Here is a 20,755-nt window from a genome sequence, read left to right as displayed (position 1 = left end):
AAACTATTCAAAACAATGCAATTTAACTAAAAATAAATCTTGAATGAAATAAATAAAGGAATAATACAAATGAAAATGAAGCCTATTAATTTAAATTCTGGTTCTATAATAAACAAAGCAAAACTGCATAATAGTTATTTTTCTTTTAAAAGTGCAACTGAAAATGTATTTTGTGCCTTAACAATTGGACTTTAAAAAAAAAAAACGTGATTGCACTGATTTACGTCATATTTGTTTGGACCAGCAGAGGGCGCTGGTAACACAGTGGTCGGTTGGCATGCAGATATCTTGCCGTGAAGAAGAGAAGCTATGCTAGCAGACAGAGCTAATAGAAAAACGTGACTTTTACAGATATTCAAGTAATATTACCAATATTCTTTCGGTGCTAAAGGGGTAATGAATCATTTATTAACATATTTAAGAGTAGAAGGCGGCCAGAAAGAAAGTATTAGCAGACTCCGCCCGCCGCCAACACTTCCGGATAGCGCCCTCTGCTGGTTAAAAAAAGTACTGCGATTCAATTGTCAGAAAATCGATATCAACCGTGATACCTATGAATCGATTTTTAACTGCCTTACGATTAATCGTTACATCCCTAATAAAATGCAGACATTGTTCTTCCCTGATCTGTTATAACTTTTGGCAATCTTTAAAATTCTACGTTTTTCACGGTCTGACCGAAAAGTACAGCCAAAAGCACGGCAATAGTTCATCATTTCTTCTCAAAATTCGGGATTTGCTCGTTTGTGTGCTGTTTGTAAAACTGCTGCTCATCTCCAAAATGGCGACTTCCGGGTTGATGACATGGTAGATGACGCGCCGTGAAAACCCTCTATATTGAGGGAAAAAAATCGCAATCAGATTATTTTCCAAAATTGTTCAGCCCTACTGTATATATAATGCAAATGTGGGAAGTATAGCTGCTTCATAGTAAAATGGCTGTGATAAAATGGCAACTTTTATACTATTTCTCCATAAACAAACATTAGGGGTTTGAATCACTGTGTCTATCTTATCTCAGAAGTGGTGTTTCATTTGGTTAAGATCAATATTGTGTTCAACACACTTGTAACTATGTAAATTATTGGAAAAACTCCAATGAGTTGTGGTGAATGTGTTGTCTATCCATCCATTGCCGATGATCAGCCTGTAAACACAAACCACGTGACTCGCAGCCTGTCAGGAGCCGCTGCATCGAGACGGAGGGGAAGTTCACTGGTAGCAGCTGTGCTAGCATGTAACCGTTTACTTGTGGGCTACAATATCGCAGCGGGAAAGGGGTAAGATTTTTACACAAATATATGCAAAAATATTAGATTGGTCAAGCTGCAGGCTTTGCAGCACATGTATAGATGCTCAGCTATGTAGCGTGTATTGTGACCGCGCTGAGACAACAAACAAACTTGGTATTCAGGGCCTATGCTAAAGCTACTTAGCTAGACGAGCCCTTCTTCAAACGTTTACCCTCTAGGACTAGTAATGCACATGTTGTCTATGCAATGGCACGTTGATATATGGTATTTAGTTGACCTCACATTATCAACATAGTTTGAGATGTTCCTAAAACCTGTAAGTTACGTTGGGCAATGACTTCCTGCCTAAGTTACCGTTAGCACACGTTTGAAGCGGATTATCGTTAGCTGTTTTCGCACGTTAGCATGCTAAACGGCTAACGCCTCATTAACGCAACCTTCTCTTAAACGCCACAGAATCCTTATAGCTTACGTGTTTTCTACTATTTAATTCTCTGCTTAAGGGATACGTGAGTGCCCAGCAACTATTAAAGCGTGTGTGAGGGCGAAGTGTGTAAATAAGGCCTAGTTATCCAGGCTATGTTGTCGTGGTTACGGGGTTTATAAACTTGTAAAGTCAGCTTGTTGCTCACCAACGTGATTAGCTCAGCTAGCGCGTTGGAGTATTTGCTTCTGATTTGATACACTTCTGACTTGCTTTTACAAAAAATAACGTTACAGACTCAGGGCTATGACTTCATGCAGCAGGATCTCAGCGTTTATACTGTTATAGTCCGGTTATAAACTGCCACATTCCCAATAAGTTAGTCAGTTAGCGCTCCGGATGTTTTTACTGATCTTTAGAACCTAATAATTGTGCACTCATGTCTTCTATATTGGTCCTCTGGATCTAGTTACACTAGAGCTTCTACTGGGATGTGAACTTAATGCATGCTCGTCCTCTATTCTTAATCATTTTATTGTTGATTTAACAATGTTTTTATTGTTTCATCTTTGGGTAAAGTTGGCAGCTGTATTTACCACTGCTCTTCATTGTTGGTCCCTATGTAGCTTTATGCTTTATTGCATCGAAATGGAGACATTAGGTCATTGTCAGGCCTTTCTGAAGAGCTCCACAATGGCACATTTTGTAGTTTCAGATGCGTTAAAACAGTAGGATTACTAATACATGCTGGGTGGGGTTTGTCTAGGACATATGTGTCAAGCTCAAGGCCCGGGGGCCAAATCCGTTCATTTAGAGCTGTGTTTCTCAAATGGGGGTACTTGTACCCCTAGGGATATGCAATGGCACTGCAGGGGTACTTGAGAGAGAGAGGAAAATTAACAAATGTCAGTCTAAATGGTAAAAGAAAGTGTCTATAGATACTTTAAACGTAGCCATAGCCGCCGGGGGCTATGGGTATGTTGCTGGACCTTTTCTACATAAGCGTAACAGGGCTCAAGATTGTGAGTAAATTGGTCGCATATGCTACTATTTTTTCAGTGTGTGCGAGTAAAAATTTAATCTGGTTGCATCTGTGCGAGTTAGGAAGGTGCAATATTTTATTGTTTATGATTTATCGTCAAAACATTCTCACGGGTAAGAATATGTCATCCCTCGATATAAACTATAAATTCCCATGTCGGTATTTAGCGAGGGCCATGGGCCATTTGTCCCTCAATTTAGCCAAGAATGCGGAAACAAACGGGACAAAACTGCCCGTTTGTTGTCAACAACTTATTTTTCTCTGGAGCGGAACGCTGTTTACAGAAGCTCCACGGTGTGCACCGCCACTGTCCCCCACACACATCGCTGTCTGTGTGTGTGAGGTGCTCGTCACGGCTACTTGAAGCTGCTGTGCTGCGATACATCATGGACCACTACTTGGTTAAAACCAGACAACCATCCAACAAAGAGAACCGATTCAGATCCACCCAAAGTTCCACAAACACAGGGACAGAGCTAACGCTAACCACTCTATATAAGGAATAGACCAAGTAAAAAGTACACGTACTGTCATAAAGCCACAGACAGCCATCATTTGTTTATGGTCAGATTTAACACTATACTATAGAAACTATTAAAAATCAATCTATTCAGGTGCCACTAAATCAGTGTTTTTCAACCTTGGGGTCGCCTTCCGGTTTACAAAATGAAAGTTCGTTGGAGCAACATTATTAGAATGTTACATTTGAACAACATCTCATCAGAACTACAGAAGATCTGTGGGAAAAGTTGTTGTTGTGGACGAGACCATTAATGCCAGGGATTGTAGAGTCTGAAACATCGTAGTTTAATGATAACTTCTGATACCGTCAAATTTTCTGACCCATAGTGGTGAAATAACTGACGTTTCCTTGTGTTCATTTAGTTTTGTGTAATCATTACGATCTGGAATGACGTCATCAGGATAATTTAAATTAGGTTAATTTAAACTAAGTTGAACAAAACTTAATCAATAAACCTGATCAGATTCAGTAAACCATTGATCCCTGAAAGGAAATTGGGTGACATTAATGTTGTTCTCATACATATTTATATGACATATAAATAATTAAAAAGGAGCAGTCAGAATAATTCATGTCACTACAACTTATATCTACTTTTTAACTGTATCTTTCTTTATTTTTGAGAGATATTTGTTTATTTTTTTTTATTTATTAGTATTTATTTTGTTTCCTCACAGGAGTTGAAAACTAATATTTAAAAAAAAAAAAAAAAAAAAAGACAAATATTAAAAAAAAAAGAAGATGGAATTAAAAAAATTAAAGTGGATTTTATAGGGCCCTAGGTTTACATTATTAGTCTATCTACTGTGGCTAAGCAGACTTGTGCCATTAGGACAATAATTCATTTGTTGTGGGTTTATCCACATTAATGCACTTCAGTTTTTTTTGGAATGCATGTTTTGTGTTGTTTTAAAGCCTAACATAAATGAAAAACTTTGTTGTGCTTTTTTGAAAAGCAAAGGCTACTAGAATATTTGAAAAATGTCAGAATATTCAATAAACATTTACTTTCTTTCAAAAACATGTCTAAAAATGTATTCTAGGCTATTTATTCACTATCAAAGGTCCCATATCATGCTATTTTTCACCCATTTGCATTTGTTCTACGAACCCCAAAAACTTACTATTTGAGTTTTATTTTCCCAAACTTGCTTGTTTTCCAGTTAAAGCCTCTGAAAAGTCACTATCTGAGCAACTCTACACAAACAGGCTGATTTGCATCTTACTTATGCATATTCACGAGTGGGCGTGTCTATAGACGGGACACTGAATTCCTCCTCCCCGCACGGTGACATAGGGCCAGAGGATGGTCCGCCCTCCTCCCACCCACTCCGTAGCTGAGCTCATGCTGCTTTATAAACATGACAGAGCGTGGGGGCAGGGCGTTTTCTGGTACATACATAGACTGTAGAAAATACATACATAGCACTGTGTGAAGGACGCTGAAATGCTCACCTTTATGGGCGTGTCTGTTTACATGCTACCATGGCAGAGAGCTTCCTGGAGGCGTGGCTTCTCTAGCTCAGTGCTGCATCAAATTCATCATCAAAGTGGGAGCGCGTCATCAAATTAGAGCGAGGTGTTGGGCTTGCCCTGCAGTAAGAAAGGAGCAAATCACCCTCTAACTAACGATTGAGGGAATCAATGAAAAAAACACTTTGGGCATGTGTATGAAGCCCATATAGCACTTTTATGATGTTTAAAACACAGAAAAGTTGATTTAGCTTAACAGGGGCCCTTGTTCATAATATCAAGGAAATGTAAGTGAATTCAAGTTTACGTTCACTGAATGCTTTGATATTGTCGGGCTCTTATACATTATATGTAATTTATACCTGGATGTGCAAACTAGGGCACATAACACATTAAAGTTGAATCTGTTCTTTTTTTTTAGCCTAAAATCTGACAATCTGTGGCACACTTGAGATCAAACTGGTCTGTATGTGGCCCCTGGACTAAAATAAGTTTGACACCCCTGGTCTAGGGCCAGACTTGGAGATCTGTGTTTTGACTAACTGAGCCACTATTTACTTTACTCAACTTCTGTGTTCAGGGTCATTCCCGCTCACAGAGGGCAGAGTGCATTACCAACAGGTCACCAGCCAATCTTGATATACAGTATAAAGACAGCTGGTTACAGGCACATTCATTCACACATTCAGTTTAGACATTCCAGTGTATTCCGTATATTTTAGTGAAAGAAACCACAAACTTCATTGGTTTGGAGTATGAAAATGTAAAACAATATTTTTTTCAAATTCTGTGTTTTCCACATTCATTTTATGAAATTTTGATTTTTAGAAATGTTTTCTCAATTCTTTCAGAAAATATTTGTTTGCAACTCCTGTGAAGAAACAAAATAAATGATAATATTAATAATAATAAAAAGAAAACCAGAATCAAACAAAAATGTGTCAAAATAAAAATATAATTTAAAACTATGTGCAAGCTACAGTTTTAAATCCCTGGTAAGATAACTATATCAACAAAAACACTTCTGGAAGAAAATAAATATTTTAATTTAATTTAATTAAATATGCATGCTTTATGTGTGGCAAAAAAATAGCAATTAGCATGTGTTGACCACATGATCGTGTGCTATCAAATTCAAGTTACTTTTGGTAGCCTTTCAAATGCATTATCTAAAAAAAAATCTTCTTTATATAACATTGTGTTCATGTAAACTGAGATGTGTAAGAATTTGAAGATGCAAGATACTGTTTTATTTCTTGATGTCAATTTATTTTATTTTTATTTTAAACTGTTATAATTTTTTTATTTACATGATCAGTGTAAATCCAATCAAATTAAATCAAACATTATTCTATATAACTTTAACTGTATAGAATTTAATACACTGTATTGTCTTCATTGAGAAGGTATTTTTTTGGCTCCAGGAGGACTTTAATCCAGGTGAGGTGAGGCAAAATGGTTCCTTTGAAAAAAAAGGTTGCAGACCCCTGACCAGGGGAAGAGGGTTAGGAGACCCCACTTTAAGAGCTGGACCCTCTGAATTGAATTCCATGGGGCGAAGCAATGCAGATGGTAAGTTAGTTATGCTACGGTTAAGGTAATTCAAGTACAGCCTTTCTGCAGAAGAAAAAAAAAAAAAAAAAAAAAAAAAAGAATACATGTAAGTTGTCATGCTTTGCTGTTATTTAATTTTTTTTGTTACGTTTTCTTTTAAAATTATATAAAATAAATGACCTGTTATTTCAGCCACTGCTTGTTGCAGAAAAACTTAATATTGTCACTGAAAACTGAAAACATTTGGCAAATATCTCAAGTAATTGTTCATACAAAGCTACAGTACGCCAGTTAAGTCAACTATTCATCAGCATGCATGGCTATGCTGTACCCCCCTTTTTTTAAAAAAAAAGGGTGTGACTAAGTTCTGTGCTGGTATGACCAACTGAAAAAGTTGGTCACACCAGTGCAGTTAGTGTAGAGCCCTGATTAGAGCAGCATTATTTTCCCCTTAGGGATCAATGGTTTACCGACTCTGATCAGGTTTATTGAGGAAGTTTTGACCAACTTCATTTAAATTAACCTAATTTAAATGATCCTGATGACATCATTCCAAACCATAATGATTAGACTAAAATAAATGGAAACAAGGATGCATCGGTTATTTCACCATTACGAGCCAGAATGTTTTACACAAGTATTTAGATAAATCATAGAAGCTATCAAGTTATCGTGAATCTACAATGTTTAAGACTCTACAATCCCTGGTATTGGTGGTCCGGTCCACAACAACAGAAACCTTTTTCCCACAGATATTCTGTAGCACTGATGAGATGTGTTGCTCAAACACTCTGAGCAGGTGAAGCTGTGATTCCGTTAGTGGAAATTATAGGGCCCTAAATATATGGATCATGGATTGATAAGACAATCAGGCTGGAATCAACTTCCACCATTTTAATCTTAACACTCATGACCTTTTAAACTGAAAGCATACCTGAACAGCAAACCTTAGTTGTGATTTTTTTAGGCCTGGCTACTGGACTCAAAACGCAACTCACTTTGTTCTTCTCATAAGGACTGTGCGCCACGAGTGCTCTCGTAGTGGCCACACTACGAGGGAAGGGGCGGAGCCTATGTGAATGCCACGTGCCTGTCAGTGACCAGGGACCCTTGTCATGTTGTAGGCATGCCCCCGCGCTTTCCGAAAATGTATAGTTCATGGTACTCAAAAAGGGGGAGACACTGTTTTTGGGCTGGATTATTCTTTCTTTCTTTCTTTCTTTCTTTCAAATCTTGAAAATCGTCAGCTCAAACTTTAACACACTCCTCCTGGAGCTACTACTGCTACGAGTACTACTACTACTCCAACATGTTCTTGGATGTGTTAGTACAACAACAAAAATCATAAATGTCTAAGTTTATATCTCAATAGTACATTTCTGTCTAAACAAAAAAATAAGGCAATGATAGTATAAAATTCACTGTTATGTCTTGGAAAGAACTTGAGGCAGTGCATCGAAGGCAGCACAGCAAAGGTGGCACAGCAAAGGCGGCGTGGCGAAGCCGAGGGCTGTTTATTGCGGCTTGTTGCTATATTTGTTGTTCTTCTTGTGTACACTAGTTAAAATCGCTACTCCTCCATTATTTGTGAACAGATCAGGATGAAATTTGGTAGGTATAATTTATGGATGTCTACGTATCGAAAAAAGAGTTGATTTCTCATTTATTTGCGAGTCAAATATTACGATGGTTGGTGGTGCCTAGTCATTGGCACATACCAATATATAAATGGGGCCCATTACTCCGTACTTGTCACGGGGGCGCCAGGGGGACCCCGGAGGCCCCATTCTTCAAATGACTACTCTTCCCTATGTTCCCGTTAGATGGGTATGCAGTTTGGTAAGAATACTCTATGAATAAATATGATGAGATGCTCAGAGCCCTTTTTTTAAACGGGGCCCGGAGCCCCACCCCTCATTTTCGGTAATTTCGAAATTCATGGGAACATAGTCGTGTGATATATTGTTTTAAACGTATTTCAACGTACATTACGATTATGCCTCGCACAATTTGTTTAGGGTCCCTGGGGCCCACCCCCCTTTTTAGGCAATTTCCATTAAAGTCTTTTCTCATTTGTTTGTGAGTCAAATATTGCGACAGTTGATGGTGCCGAATCATTGATACATATCAATATATGAATGGAGCTCATTACTCTGTATGTGCCACGGGGGCACCAAATGACTACTTCTTTATTAATGCTCGTTTAATTGGGCTGTAATTTGACATGGATATTTTATGAGCGGATGTCAAGAGCCTCTCGAAGACCTTTTTGAAAGTGGGGGGCTACGGGGGCCCACCCCCTTTTCCGGTCTAAATCTATCGGAATATAGTGGTGTGATATATTGTTTCAAAGGCAATTCAATGTAGATTACCATTTTACGTCACACAATTTCATTTGTTTTACTCAGTGGATCCGAGTCATTTCACTGAATTCTCGGGAACATGGTATGTGCTATTCGGCGTGGAGACATTCCGCGGGCCCGGTCGTAGTTCATTCGAACTTGTTAAAATATGTGGCTTAAAATAACAACCTCTGCTATTCTTACACCTTTTGTTTTGATGCAGGAAGGCTGCAGCATTCATGGATATGGTGGACACCTTTAACTATTTAATACCCAGTGACCAGTTGGATGACTCCCCAATAATAGGTCAGAAGCTGGAATGTGAAAGTCGTAATGAGTTTGGGACTGGAATCGGACTTGAAGACTCACTGAAGAATATGCTGAGTGACACAGATCCCATGTTTGGATGTTCAAGCACCCAGTTCAACCTGCTGGACCACGAAGACCCTGCTTTTCAAATTGCAGGCTCGGCAAGTATGTCCATAAAACGGGGGCCCAAAGTATCACCAGTACCATTACCTAACATGGGCAGCCCTCATTGATGTAATGACTCATGGTTTGTAAAGGTTAACATAATAATTCCAGCACTTTCATTTTGTATTTTTATTTGAAATATATTGTATGTTGGGGTTTTGTTTATTTAGACAAGTTTTTTTCAGGAAATTTTATTTCCTGACATGTTTCGACTGTCAACTGCCAGTCTTCCTCAGAGGTAAGGATACATCCAAGCACCTCTGAGGAAGACTGGCAGTTGACAGTAGAAACATTGCAGGAGATAAAATTTCCTGGAAAGAACTTGTCTGAATAAACAAAACTTTAACATAACATATTTAAAGGTCCCATATCATGATATTTTTCACCATCTCCATTTGTTCTAAGAACCCCAAAAACATAGTATTTGAGGTTTTTTTTTTTTTTTTTAACTTGCCTTTTTTCCTTTTAGCCTCTGAAGAGTCCCTTTCTGAGCAACTCTACACAAACAGGCTGATTTGCGGCTTACTTATGCATGGACGTGTCTATAGACGGGACACTGACTTCCTCCTCTTAAAAAGTCTTGAATTTAATATGACTGAAGCTGTAGGAACCCTGTTACATGTGATTATTTGAGCCTCTTTTGTTGATTAAAAGTAATAAAAAACCCAAACTACCTTGGCTTTTACAGGCCCAGACGTTGGTTCAGCATCTGCAGGCCTCACTGCTGGACTGACTCTTCAAGAGCCGACTGAATTTAAGCGACCTGTTGGCAGACCAAAGAAGAATCCACTTGATTTAGCGTCTGGTAAAATGATGCTGAGAAATGCTTCTTCACATATAATCTAATGTAGGTCATTTTTAAACTGATTAAAAATGTCATATTTTTATATGTTTTGCATCTATTTACAGAAAGTGAAGGAAGTCAGTGTAAACAACCCAACACGCAGAGGCGAGCAGACAGGAAACCAACCAACAGGCTCTCCGAGACATTTCTGATAGAAAAAGGAGTGAAAGGAGTGCCACTGAAAAACAAATTAACCCTTGGAGGACGTATTAACGTTAATGACCTTGAAGGTGCATTGTGGCTAAATCCTACAGTTGTATTGAGACGCCTGACTGTCACAATTGGAGGGTTCCGGATTGAGTTGCTTCCGGGACCTTCATACTCACAAACTGTAGATACAGCCACACCTGAAGGCTTTGATGGTTTTGCGTACGACGGGGACATCAGTTACAGTATTTTACCAGATGAAACTGTCAACGATTCCAAGTCCGTGATAGAGAATGTGGGGAGGAGCTCAGCTGATGATTCTTCTCTTGGGTTGGGGCCATATGTGAATCCTAATGATGTACAAACCCCCAATGGGACATTGATCGGGAGCGCTTGCCCACAAGAGACAAAAGTTGAGAAAAAAGATCTTCCCCTGAAACAAAAGGCCGTCACAAAAGGAAAGGATAATATCAAAAAGGCAGCAGTTGTGTGTAGTAAGACGGACAGTAAGGAAACGCAACAGACTGTAGCTGCTGCTGTAGCCAAAACAGTGCTCAAGTCTAAACAAGAGCTGATACTGAACAAAGATAAAAACGTGGTTTTGGGTAAACCAAGCAGCATGAGTAAAGAACAGAAAGGACCACAGAACACACTACCGAAAGCTTTGCAAAGAGGCGATGAGCACAAGATGAAATCACTGAAAGAGAAGCAAAACATTGCACCTCTAAAAAGGCCTGCGAGCAACCCCCAAAGTGAACATGCTTCTAAAGTGCAAAAGATACAGGGTACAGGAAACGATAAAGTCGGCCCAAAGTCACCCAGTGCTTCCAATCCTGTCGGAAAAAACCTAGCTTCTACTCATCGTACTGGTGAGCATCCCGGATTCAACAAGCAAGCTCATCTTAACAGCTCCAAAGCCGAGTCTGCACCAACGACACACAGTCAACAAGGCAATAATGTAAAAACACTGGAGGATGGGGTTCAAGAAAAGTCCAAGGTGAAAAAACCCGATAAAATAATTCAGAGACAGAAAAGCAGGAATTCCAGGAGCATCTCAGTGGAAGAGCCACAGCTTTTTATCCCAGACAACGCGCCTGTCGTCAAAAAAGAAAATCCTGAGGAGCAGCCGGCCAACACCAACACAGAGACAGTGTGGGATGGAAACAACTGCTGTGGTTTGTGCAAAAAGCATCACAATAACATGTACGTACTATTCTCCTTACCTACATACAGAGTAGGGCTGGGCAATATATCAAGATTCAAAATATATTGAGTTTTCTATTTTGGCGATATAGAAAATTACATTATCTTCTATATCGATATATATATTTTTATAGCTTATTTTGTATTAAAATACTCATTATAGGAGTCGCTGCTTTCACTACTTCACAGAACAGCATTAAAAGCACTGTTAAATGGATTACTGAGTGTTCTAACCTGCTAGACCTGCCCCTAAGCATCCACACTACAGAACTCACTCAGACATGCTGTCCCTTAGAGAGAAAAAAAAGCCAAAAGTGGCACATTCTGCAACTGTTTAATAAATATGCCTGTGTGGAATTTTTCTTTGGCAAACTGAACCCTAATTTGATTCTGGTCAGACTTTATTTGAATTAAAATTATCGAGATATATATCGTGTACAGTATCGCCATTTTCAGAAAAAATATTGAGGTATGAGTTTTGTTCCATATTGCCTAGCGCTACAGAGGTATTCATTTATGATGGAGTGTTTGAGCCTCATTCAGAATAGTTAATCAAAAATGTGATTTATTTATGTATTAATTTTCAGGTTCATGGTTGGTTGTGGTCGCTGTGATGACTGGTTCCACGGCGACTGCGTTGGTCTGGACCTTACTAAAGTGCGTGAAATGGAGGAGCAGGACCAGATGTATGTGTGCTTGAAGTGTTGTGAGGAGGAAAGTAAGAAGCCCGAGGCGGAGCCGGAGCCTCCGTGTGCACCCAAGCCAGAGGTACAAATGAAGAGCGAGGCACCGGCGGATCATAAACGGTACCTGAACTCTCAGCCAGGACCGTCACGCCCAGTCAAACTAGTAAGGAAGGTAGGCATCACAACTGTGAGCAATGACAATCAGTGAAAGTAAAAAACCTTTTTTATGTACAGATTATTCTATGATTTGTCCCCCCAGCTAATTCATCCTCTGACATTAATTACCACTGTACAATGGTTGGTTGTCTTTTCTTTCTCCCTCCCTGTACATTGTTTGTGCAAAAGGTGTGCACATGGGTGTGTGGTTCACATGGCACACTCACCAAGCTCCAATACAGTGTCACATCATAAATTCAGTGTTCACATCACTCAAATCTTGTTTGGCCTTTTTTTGTATGTTTTGTTTCCTTTTAGAAAAACATAAATGAATTCCACAGTGAGTAATGACGTTAATGTGCACCTTTCTCTTCAAACAGGATTCAGACAGAAGGCAATCTATGGATGGCAGAGAAGCAGCTCATAAAGCAGGTATGTTGACTTTGATTGACTTGACTTTTTTAAATGACCAAAGAAAACTCCCAACACAAATCTTATTTTGTAATTTATATTATATTTTGCTTTTAATTTAAATTTCCAAAGTGACTTACATTAATTTAATTAAATCTTCCAGAACCTTGCAGTTTAGAATGTTGGTTTCGCTTGCCTGGAAAATGAAGGAAAAAAAAAAGAAACTTAGTCTGCAATGTTTCTTGTTACATCGCATGTTTGCTCCAGGCCTGTCATTAACATTTACATAACCTGCTTTATATAAATATTTGATACTACTTGATTTTGTTTTTCACCTAGCTACTTACTTAAATGTTTTTATTTATCTTGTAGACTGAATCATGATGTTTTCTCTTTACCCTGTTGATGCCTTTTCTCCTCAAAGGTCCTCACCACAAACATGAAACTAAAAGTAAAACATCTTCAGCCTCAAAGAAACCAGTGTCTCAGGAGGCTATCAGAAGAAATGTTCGCGATACTCTGAAGGATATCCTGATTCAAAGGTAAGTTCTGTGGACTGAAGTAAAATGTTTTTGTTTTTACCAAGAATTGCCCAGTTGCCTAATGTATGCAATGGTTTTTGTGTTTCAGGTTAAAAGAGTCTGACCTGAAGGTGTCGGTGGAGAGAGCCTCAGAAGTGGCCAAGAAGACAGAAAGAGAGCTTTTTCACTTGTATAAAGATACCGACAACAAATACAAGAACAAATACAGAAGCCTCACGTTTAACCTAAAGGATAATAAAAATAATGTAAGAGCCATTTTCCTGTTGTTGTAAACCCTTTGTGTCACTTTCTTTAGTGTTTTTTTTGTTTGTTTTTTAAGGTCCTCTTTAAGAGGGTTCTTAAAGGTGAAATTTCTCCCAGTAACCTGATAAGAATGAGCCCAGAGGAGCTGGCATCGAAAGAGTTGGCAGCGTGGCGACAACGAGAGAACCGACATGTGAGACAAAGCAACACTAATCCTGAAGCAATTTTACTAATTTATCAACAGTTTTTACTTGAAAAGCTTAACTTTTTCTTTTCTACTTGAAAAGGAAATCAGTTGAATGTCTTAAAGCAGGGGTGTCAAACTAATTTTAGTTCATGGACCAAATACAGACTAGTTTGAGCTTAAGTGGGCCACAGATTTTAGGTGAAAAAAAGAGCAATGTATTCTGGTTTGTACTTATATTTAGGTATATCAGTCTCTGCAGGGGACACTTAAATTTCGCTGATTTTGTGAATTTAGGGAAATTTTGTGGAAGAATTTTAGAAATTTTTGTCAGATTTTGGAAAAATTTAGAGTTCTTTCAACAATTTTACATTTTAAATGTCTTCCGTTATGTGATATAAGAACTGGAAAACTAAGCTCTGGAAATATTGTGGATTTTGATAGAATTTTTGTATTTGGAGAGGCTGAGATATCTACAACTGAATTAGTTGGTAATTTACAAAATGTTTCATGTCTTTTTTATTATTTTTACTTTCTCCAGCGGGCCGATTTTGATGCTTTGATGATTTGGTGCCCGGGCCTTGAGTTTGACACGCGTCTGAAAATGCCTTTTAATACCGGTACATCGATGTTAAAACACTTTTGTTTTTTTTATTACAGACTATTGAGATGATTGAAAAAGAGCAAAGAGAGGTAGAGAGGCGGCCAATCACTAAAATCACACACAAAGGTGAAATTGAAATTGAAAGCCAAGAACCAGTGAAAACAACAGATCCGGTGGAGGTAAGTGTCGGATCAAACGATGACCTACTTTATATTAAAGGAATCAACCGAGATGCTTTCTTCACCTAAACTTTCAAATATATTGTCTTTTCAGTTTGAACCCCCACCTATCGTGATGGAAGTCTCAGCAGAACTTCTGAAACCCTCAGAGAATAAAACGGAGATCACCAAGACTGAGAAAGACACAACCAGTCAACACAAGGCTCACTTATTTGACCTGCACTGTAAAATCTGCACAGGTATTATAGGCACAACTATCACATTAGTCTTTTTGATCGGTCACTCGCTTTGACTACGTCTGTTTTTTGTGTTCAAAGGTCGCATGGCACTTCCTGTGGAGGACGCCACGACCAAAGTGCTCAAAGTAGCAACATCTGTGGTTCAGAGGCCCGCCACAAAACCAGAGGAGACGAAGAGCACAACGCAGCCTACTATCGATGACGACCTCCACCTTACAGTGTTGGAGGAGAGCTTCCGGAACGCTCGGTCGAGCTCTGATGGAAGGTGAGTTGCCCTCTGTGACATCGTGCTTTGTGACGTTGCCGATATCTGCGTGTTTGCATTAACGCTGCTTTTTTTTAATGCAGATTGGATCTTGCAACGGGAAAATATGAAGCAATTTCTTTCATTTCCACCTTGAAGACCCTTTGGAGAGGATTCATTCACATGCACTCGGTGGCAAAACTGGTGACAAAAGCTTTTCCCGTCTCAGGCGTTTTGGATCACTTGACTGAGGTAAAGAGAACACAGAACACACACAGTGTTATGCTAGCAATCAATTACAGGAAAGTTCAGTCAGTTTAGAGTAGCTCAGAATATGGCTTCTTGACCACCTATTATATTCTCACTGACAGCCTTTTATTTGGACTTTTCTGCATTGTTTGTTTCTCTTGTGTTAAGTATGGATGAAATATTTAGTTTGAACTGTGTTCTAATTGTAATTTACTGTGGCAATCCTGAGCGTTTTAGTCTAGGCGCTTTGTTTTATCTGTAATTATTTTGTTATTTGTCATACCTGTTTTTTAATACCTTTTACATTGCCTTTTAAAATCTGGCCAAGGGCATCATATGAAAACGAGCCTCTTTTTGATAACTCTGTCTCATTTACAGCATGTCTGTTTATTTAAAAGGACAATGCACATTAATAATCAATCAATGAAATTACATCTTAATTTACAATGGTACAATGTTGGGGTTTTTCTTTAGGACCTTCCAGACAGCATTCAAGTTGGTGGGAGAATCAGCCCTCAGATGGTTTGGGACTATTTTGAGAAAATCCGAGCCACTGGAACTAAAGTAAGTTTCAAGAAGCTTGGCCAATTTAGTCCAAATCACTAAATACTAATCTTTGCTAAGGTTATAGCTGGAAATTGATTGTCAGGGTTTTCTTACATAACTGACAGGTTTTATTGACTGATCTTTTTTGCATTTGATAAAGGAGGTTTGTCTGATCCGCTTCTCACCTGAGACTGAAGAAGATGAGATCTCCTACACTCTGCTGTATGCTTACTTCAGCAGTCGTAAGCGTTTCGGGGTGGTGTCTAATAACACTAAACAAGTGAAGGACATGTATCTCATTCCTTTGGGTGCTACAGAAAAGGTTCCACATCAGCTGGTTCCTTTTGATGGTCCTGGTAAGCAAAATATCAGACGCTCAAATAGTGAAAGGTGATTCTAGTTTAATGTCTGATCATCCATTGATTTCCTAGGATTGGAAAGCAACCGTTGCAACCTTCTCCTGGGACTAATTATACGCCAGAGGCCAAAAAGGGAACCCCCCGCTGTGGATGTGAACGAAGCAGAAAGGATTATTCCTAAAATTAAACCCGTCATTACAACGAAAGACACCAGAGAAGCCGAGGAAGAAGAGAAGTTATACCTTTCTTCCTTGATTGTTGCCCCTCCAAAAGAAGAGGAGAAAGCCCCGATAAGTACAGAAGAGGTTGAGGAGCCAAGTGCCACAACCTTTACAGAACCATCAGCACCAGAGGAAAACGTTAGCCTCGAATCCCAGAAGCCGCTTCGCTTTCTTCCTGGTGTGCTCGTGGGTTGGGGCGGAGAGTTGCCTCCTCTGCCAGATGTTGGAGGTAAACCTGCACCGACGGCAAACGACACTCAGAGGACCAAGCAGCAAGCTCTGAAAACTGAGCCTTCAACGGGACACATGAAGAGTCCAACAGCTGCTGCCCCTCGAGAGCGCTTTGTCATCAAGAAGAAAGAAGTTAAACCTGTTAAAACGGAAATGCAGCAACCCAGTACCGCTGACGGGCCCAATGCTGACAAGCAGGAGGCGAAAAATGCTGCGGATGTGAGTCCTGGCTCATCAGTCTCACTGAAAGACAAGCCCCCACACGTCTCAACTGAAGCGTTCTTAGCAAGCTTGTCAACAGCTCCTACTGGAACTGAAACTAGCAGCATGGCCCCAACCGACAAAAACGATGAAGCTCTGTCGTCTGAGATAAGTGAAGGAAATGTACTCTCTCAGTCAAAGTCCCAAGCTGCTTCTAATGAAACAAAGTTCCCCTTGAGTGGCATTTTGAAAAAGTCTTCAGCTTATTCTACAGTGAATGAAGCTACTGATACGCTGGTAGGAAAGGACAAAACCATCCTCCTTTCTAAACCTGCACCAGTGTCCAGCAGCACCAGGAATGACCTACTGATGCCATTTCATCAAGGCTACTTACAACTTGGAAAAACTAAGCACAAGCAAGTCGAAAGAAATGTGGTGGCAGATGAGTCATTGTTCCAGAAAAAGGAAGATCTCAGCACGACCCAGGCTAGTGCTGAAGTAGCCAAGGCACCACATGTGACAAAAGACCAGGAAGCTCAAGCTACGTCTCACACACTAATCTCTGAACCTAAACAGGAAGTGATTCCAGAATCAGAGCTGTCGTCTCCAGTACCTGATGCGAAGAACAACCTTGTGGTTTCTCCCTCTCAGAACTCTTCCATGCCAGCGGAGGATCAAAACAGTCTCAAGCAGTGGACCCAGGATAGCTCCTCCCATGCTCTACCTGGACTCACTTTGCAGCAACCAGAGAGTTATTCCGACCAGTCCAGCAAAGCGGGATCCCAAACCAAGCACCAAGAGGAACGATACCACCACCCATGGGATTGGCCGAGGAACTCTGAAGACGAGGATTACCATGAGAGGCAAGTTCACCACTCTCATCACTCAAAAAAGAGCCGCCATAAAGAACGCGAGCGTGAGAAAAAGCACGAGCGAAGCTACGACAGCAAACACAGGGACAGGAGTCGACACCGCGGACACTCGGAGGACCGTTACGGAGAGAAGAGGAAGGAGAGGCATCACAGCGACGGGCACAGCAGCCGACAGAGGGACAGACACAGACACAGGAGGGACTCTGACAACGGACGGAGAAGCTCAAAAGACAGCTCGAGTTAATCATCTTTTGTTATTTTTAATAGCCTGGCTTGTGAGCAGTTGTGGGTCACATGGTTTGGTAGAAACCACTTCAGCTCCACTGGCTGCCAGTGACGTTTTCTTTTCAATACCATTTTCCATCTTTATACTATATCACAGAAGTTCCTTTTATATAATAATGACAGTTCGGCCAAATGAAGCCATAAATTAAGTATCATCAGATTAAATCTGTCTGCTTTTTAAAACTTTTTATGGTGTATGTTTTGTTTACAATAAGCTGCTGTATTGACCGCTAGACCCCAAAATAATTTCTTTTTCCTTCTCTTCCTTCTCATGTGGACCAGTTTGTGAAATATTTAGATTTAACTTAATATTTGGCCTGAATGTAACAAAGATTTTACCCGAAGGCAGAATCGACAGACACAGCTTAATGTCTTTATTTTACTTTTATAATGCTAAAATATTTTATGGACTTACTTTCTTTAATGAAAGCATGTACATTTTGGCTTGTATTATACATTAGAAAAGTGTGCCTTTGCACTGTGTGTTTATGTACAGTTCACAATAAAGCATCTTTTTTTTTTAATAGATGAAGTGATCTTAAGTTTTTGTTTCGTTTTTCGCAGACACGCACACCTTCTTACATAAAGCCTCCAACAGATGAATTTAGTACCAGCTCTTACATTTTTTTCAAACTTTTAAAATTTTATTACAGCAACAAAATGTATTATAATTTAATTATTGTGGTTAATGCAGAACTGTAAAGAAAAAGCTACAACATAGTTCAATATCAAAATTTTTATTTAGAACTGAACCAATGGTGTCAAACTCATTTTAGTTCAAGGGCCAGTTTGATTACAAATGGGAAAATGAACAATTTCAACATTAATGTGCCCAACTTTGCACTTCAAAGTATGAAAGGCATCACAATATCTTAGCAATAAGAGACGGATCCTTAAATCTCCTTTGATTTTTTTTGACCATTTTTTAATTTAATTTGGGGAGATTTTGTGAAATAATTGGGGAAAATTTAGAGTTCTTTCAACAACAATTTACAATTGAATTATTTGGTAGTTTACACAATGATTCATGTTTTCTTTTGTCATTTTCACTTCACCGGATTTGGCCCCCAGGCCTTGACTTTGACGTGATCTAAACCAAACGTATGCCTTTAGAGGCATAGCATACAATCAAACTAATGCAAAAACAAGTTTCTTGTAATTAACTGCCATCATACATGTTAAAACCTTCACTATTTTCAAGTAACTGTATTGGTTTTGCATCTCCAAAATAAACATTTCTGATTTTTCCTTCAAACCCTTTTGAAAACAGCCCTGACGTAACAATTGACACATTTCTGTCCAACTCAAACCCTCCAAAGAAAATAAGACCTCCATAATTTAAAGCTACGTATCGCTCAAAGGGGTCCAGGTCCTCCAAGAGGATCGTCTTATTGTCCAGGAAAACCTGAATAACGGTGCTGTTCAGTGCGATGGATATGTTGTGCCACTTATTGCAGCAGAGATGAAGGTCTCTGAAAGCGAGGGGGTGGGCAAGCCTTTCCCCTAGATTGACTGCTACTGTTAGATGGCCCTGGTTTAGACCCACAGCCAGGTAGTCGTCATTCTCATCTTGGGCTTTTCCAATCCACATCATCAGACTGTTATTGGAGGTTGTGAGGAAGTTAAAAGAAACCTGCGTGTACTTTAAATTTCTAATGCTATATTTCGGATCAGAGTATTTAACATACGAGTTTCCAACAAACTTTAAAGTGTTTGGGTACCCGTGTGTGTTGCAGTGTGTCCCTCCCCACCCTAATGGGCAGATACAGCTGTACGAGTCAATGCCAGATGGAACACACATGGAGTCGTGACTGCACATGTTGTCCACACAGCCAACAGACTGGTTACATACAGGGCCCGTCCACAATGCTGGGCATGTACATGTGAATGAGTCACTACCCAATGGCCTGCAGCGACCTCCATTCTGGCACACCTTGTATCCACATGCAGTCCCATCCCAGTCTTCAACATTGGCTCCACTCAGCGCTCCCATCTCTGTCAACTCCAGCTCCTGACTGTTCAGGATAACTTCTCTTATGCCACCAGTGAAGCTCATTGGTTCTCCTTCAGTTGCATCAGAGGAGACTGAGCTTAAAGTGGACACCCCCCCCACAAAGATTTCAGTAGCCACATCCAGTGTCGTCATCCCTCCAGTCACGTTCTCCCTGACCTCCTCCATGTCAAGTTTAAGGAAGCCTTGGCTCCCATTGCGATCAGCCTTCACTGTGTGCCAGGTTCTGCTGTCCATGTCCACTTTATCTGTGGACTGAAGGATGTGAACGCCATCGCCAAGGTTGTATCGCAGCTGGACAAAACCAGATGTTAAAGAGAGGCAGAGGAAGTCTCCTAGGAGAAGAAATTAAATAAAATATTACATTTGTGAAATTGCAAAATTACAAAGTTGTAGTAAATCTTGATCACAGCGGTCTATCTTATGAGTAAAATAAGCGTTGCAATGTTTTTTTTTTGGTGTAATATCCTAAAAAGAACAAGCAGAGCAAACCAGATATTGGCAGTTATCTGGATCAGTGATGCTGATCATGGTATCATGATCATTCAAACTTTAAAGGCTTTATTTTCTAATATCTTATATATCTTCAAAATAATCTTACACTGGGTCAAAATGTCAAAAAATTTTTTTTTTGTTGTTGTTGAAGAATGTTAATGTTTAATTCGTATCCGATCAGGATGTAACTTGGTGGGGTAACCGCTGAACCAACCTCACATAATTGAGTCAAATTGAATAAAGATTAGACAAATGCAAACTAAGATATGATTTTTTTTAAATTTCACTAATGATGATAGATTAGGATTTTTCATGCTTTGAAACTGATCAACAATCAGTATATTGATAAAGATTAAATTTAATGGAATCTTTCTACCTTTGGGTCCAAATATTCGGTAACAAGTTTTATACACAAGGCTGACATTATCCTGTCTTTAGCATTAAACAGGTGTCATGAAGGCTGTCATTAAGTGTCGTTCGCTAAATTATGACACCTTTGGAGCTATGTTGGCATTTTT

The 20,755-nt window shown here is 39.5% G+C and overlaps 2 protein-coding genes across 4 annotated transcripts in view; one reads left to right on the top strand and one right to left on the bottom strand.

Annotated features, from left to right (window-relative positions):
* Positions 1-1,141: 1,141 nt before the first annotated feature.
* Positions 1,142-18,255, top strand: phf3 (PHD finger protein 3). Of its 3 annotated transcripts, none has more exons than XM_028468491.1 (16): positions 1,142-1,280; positions 8,835-9,085; positions 9,774-9,890; positions 9,995-11,279; positions 11,867-12,137; positions 12,502-12,553; positions 12,957-13,074; positions 13,163-13,319; positions 13,394-13,510; positions 14,162-14,284; positions 14,379-14,523; positions 14,602-14,788; positions 14,872-15,019; positions 15,491-15,580; positions 15,723-15,918; positions 15,994-18,255. In XM_028468491.1, exons 2-16 carry the CDS (start codon positions 8,851-8,853, stop codon positions 17,688-17,690), a joined length of 4,938 nt encoding a protein of 1,645 aa, XP_028324292.1. In that variant the 5' UTR covers positions 1,142-1,280; positions 8,835-8,850; the 3' UTR covers positions 17,691-18,255. The 3 variants fall into 3 exon arrangements, with proteins under 3 accessions (XP_028324292.1, XP_028324294.1, XP_028324295.1); XM_028468493.1 differs by lacking the exon at positions 1,142-1,280 and adding an exon at positions 6,149-6,287; XM_028468494.1 differs by lacking the exon at positions 1,142-1,280 and having other exon boundaries at positions 8,877-9,081.
* Positions 18,256-18,803: 548 nt separating this feature from the next.
* Positions 18,804-20,755, bottom strand: part of eys (eyes shut homolog) — a 204,169-nt gene continuing 202,217 nt past the window's right edge. The window contains exon 51 of the mRNA XM_028468732.1: positions 18,804-20,077. Coding sequence (XP_028324533.1) covers positions 18,891-20,077 — 1,187 coding nt within the window. The 3' untranslated portion in view covers positions 18,804-18,890. The remainder of the gene's footprint in view (positions 20,078-20,755) is intronic.

The sequence above is a fragment of the Gouania willdenowi genome, chromosome 15 (genome assembly GCF_900634775.1).
Source record: "Gouania willdenowi chromosome 15, fGouWil2.1, whole genome shotgun sequence".
NCBI classification, from domain to species: domain Eukaryota; kingdom Metazoa; phylum Chordata; class Actinopteri; order Blenniiformes; family Gobiesocidae; genus Gouania; species Gouania willdenowi.
The sequence above is the reverse complement of the archived record's forward strand: the minus strand, read 5'-3'. Positions and strand labels throughout refer to the sequence as shown.

Bases quoted from the DNA above. Each gene is read 5' to 3' on its own strand.
- phf3 (XM_028468491.1), top strand. From the start codon at position 8,851: ATGGATATGGTGGACACCTTTAACTATTTAATACCCAGTGACCAGTTG. The intron at 12,554-12,956 runs GTATGTTGACTT...TTCTCCTCAAAG, and splicing joins AGAAGCAGCTCATAAAGCAG to GTCCTCACCACAAACATGAA. The intron at 15,581-15,722 runs GTAAGTTTCAAG...CATTTGATAAAG, and splicing joins TCCGAGCCACTGGAACTAAA to GAGGTTTGTCTGATCCGCTT.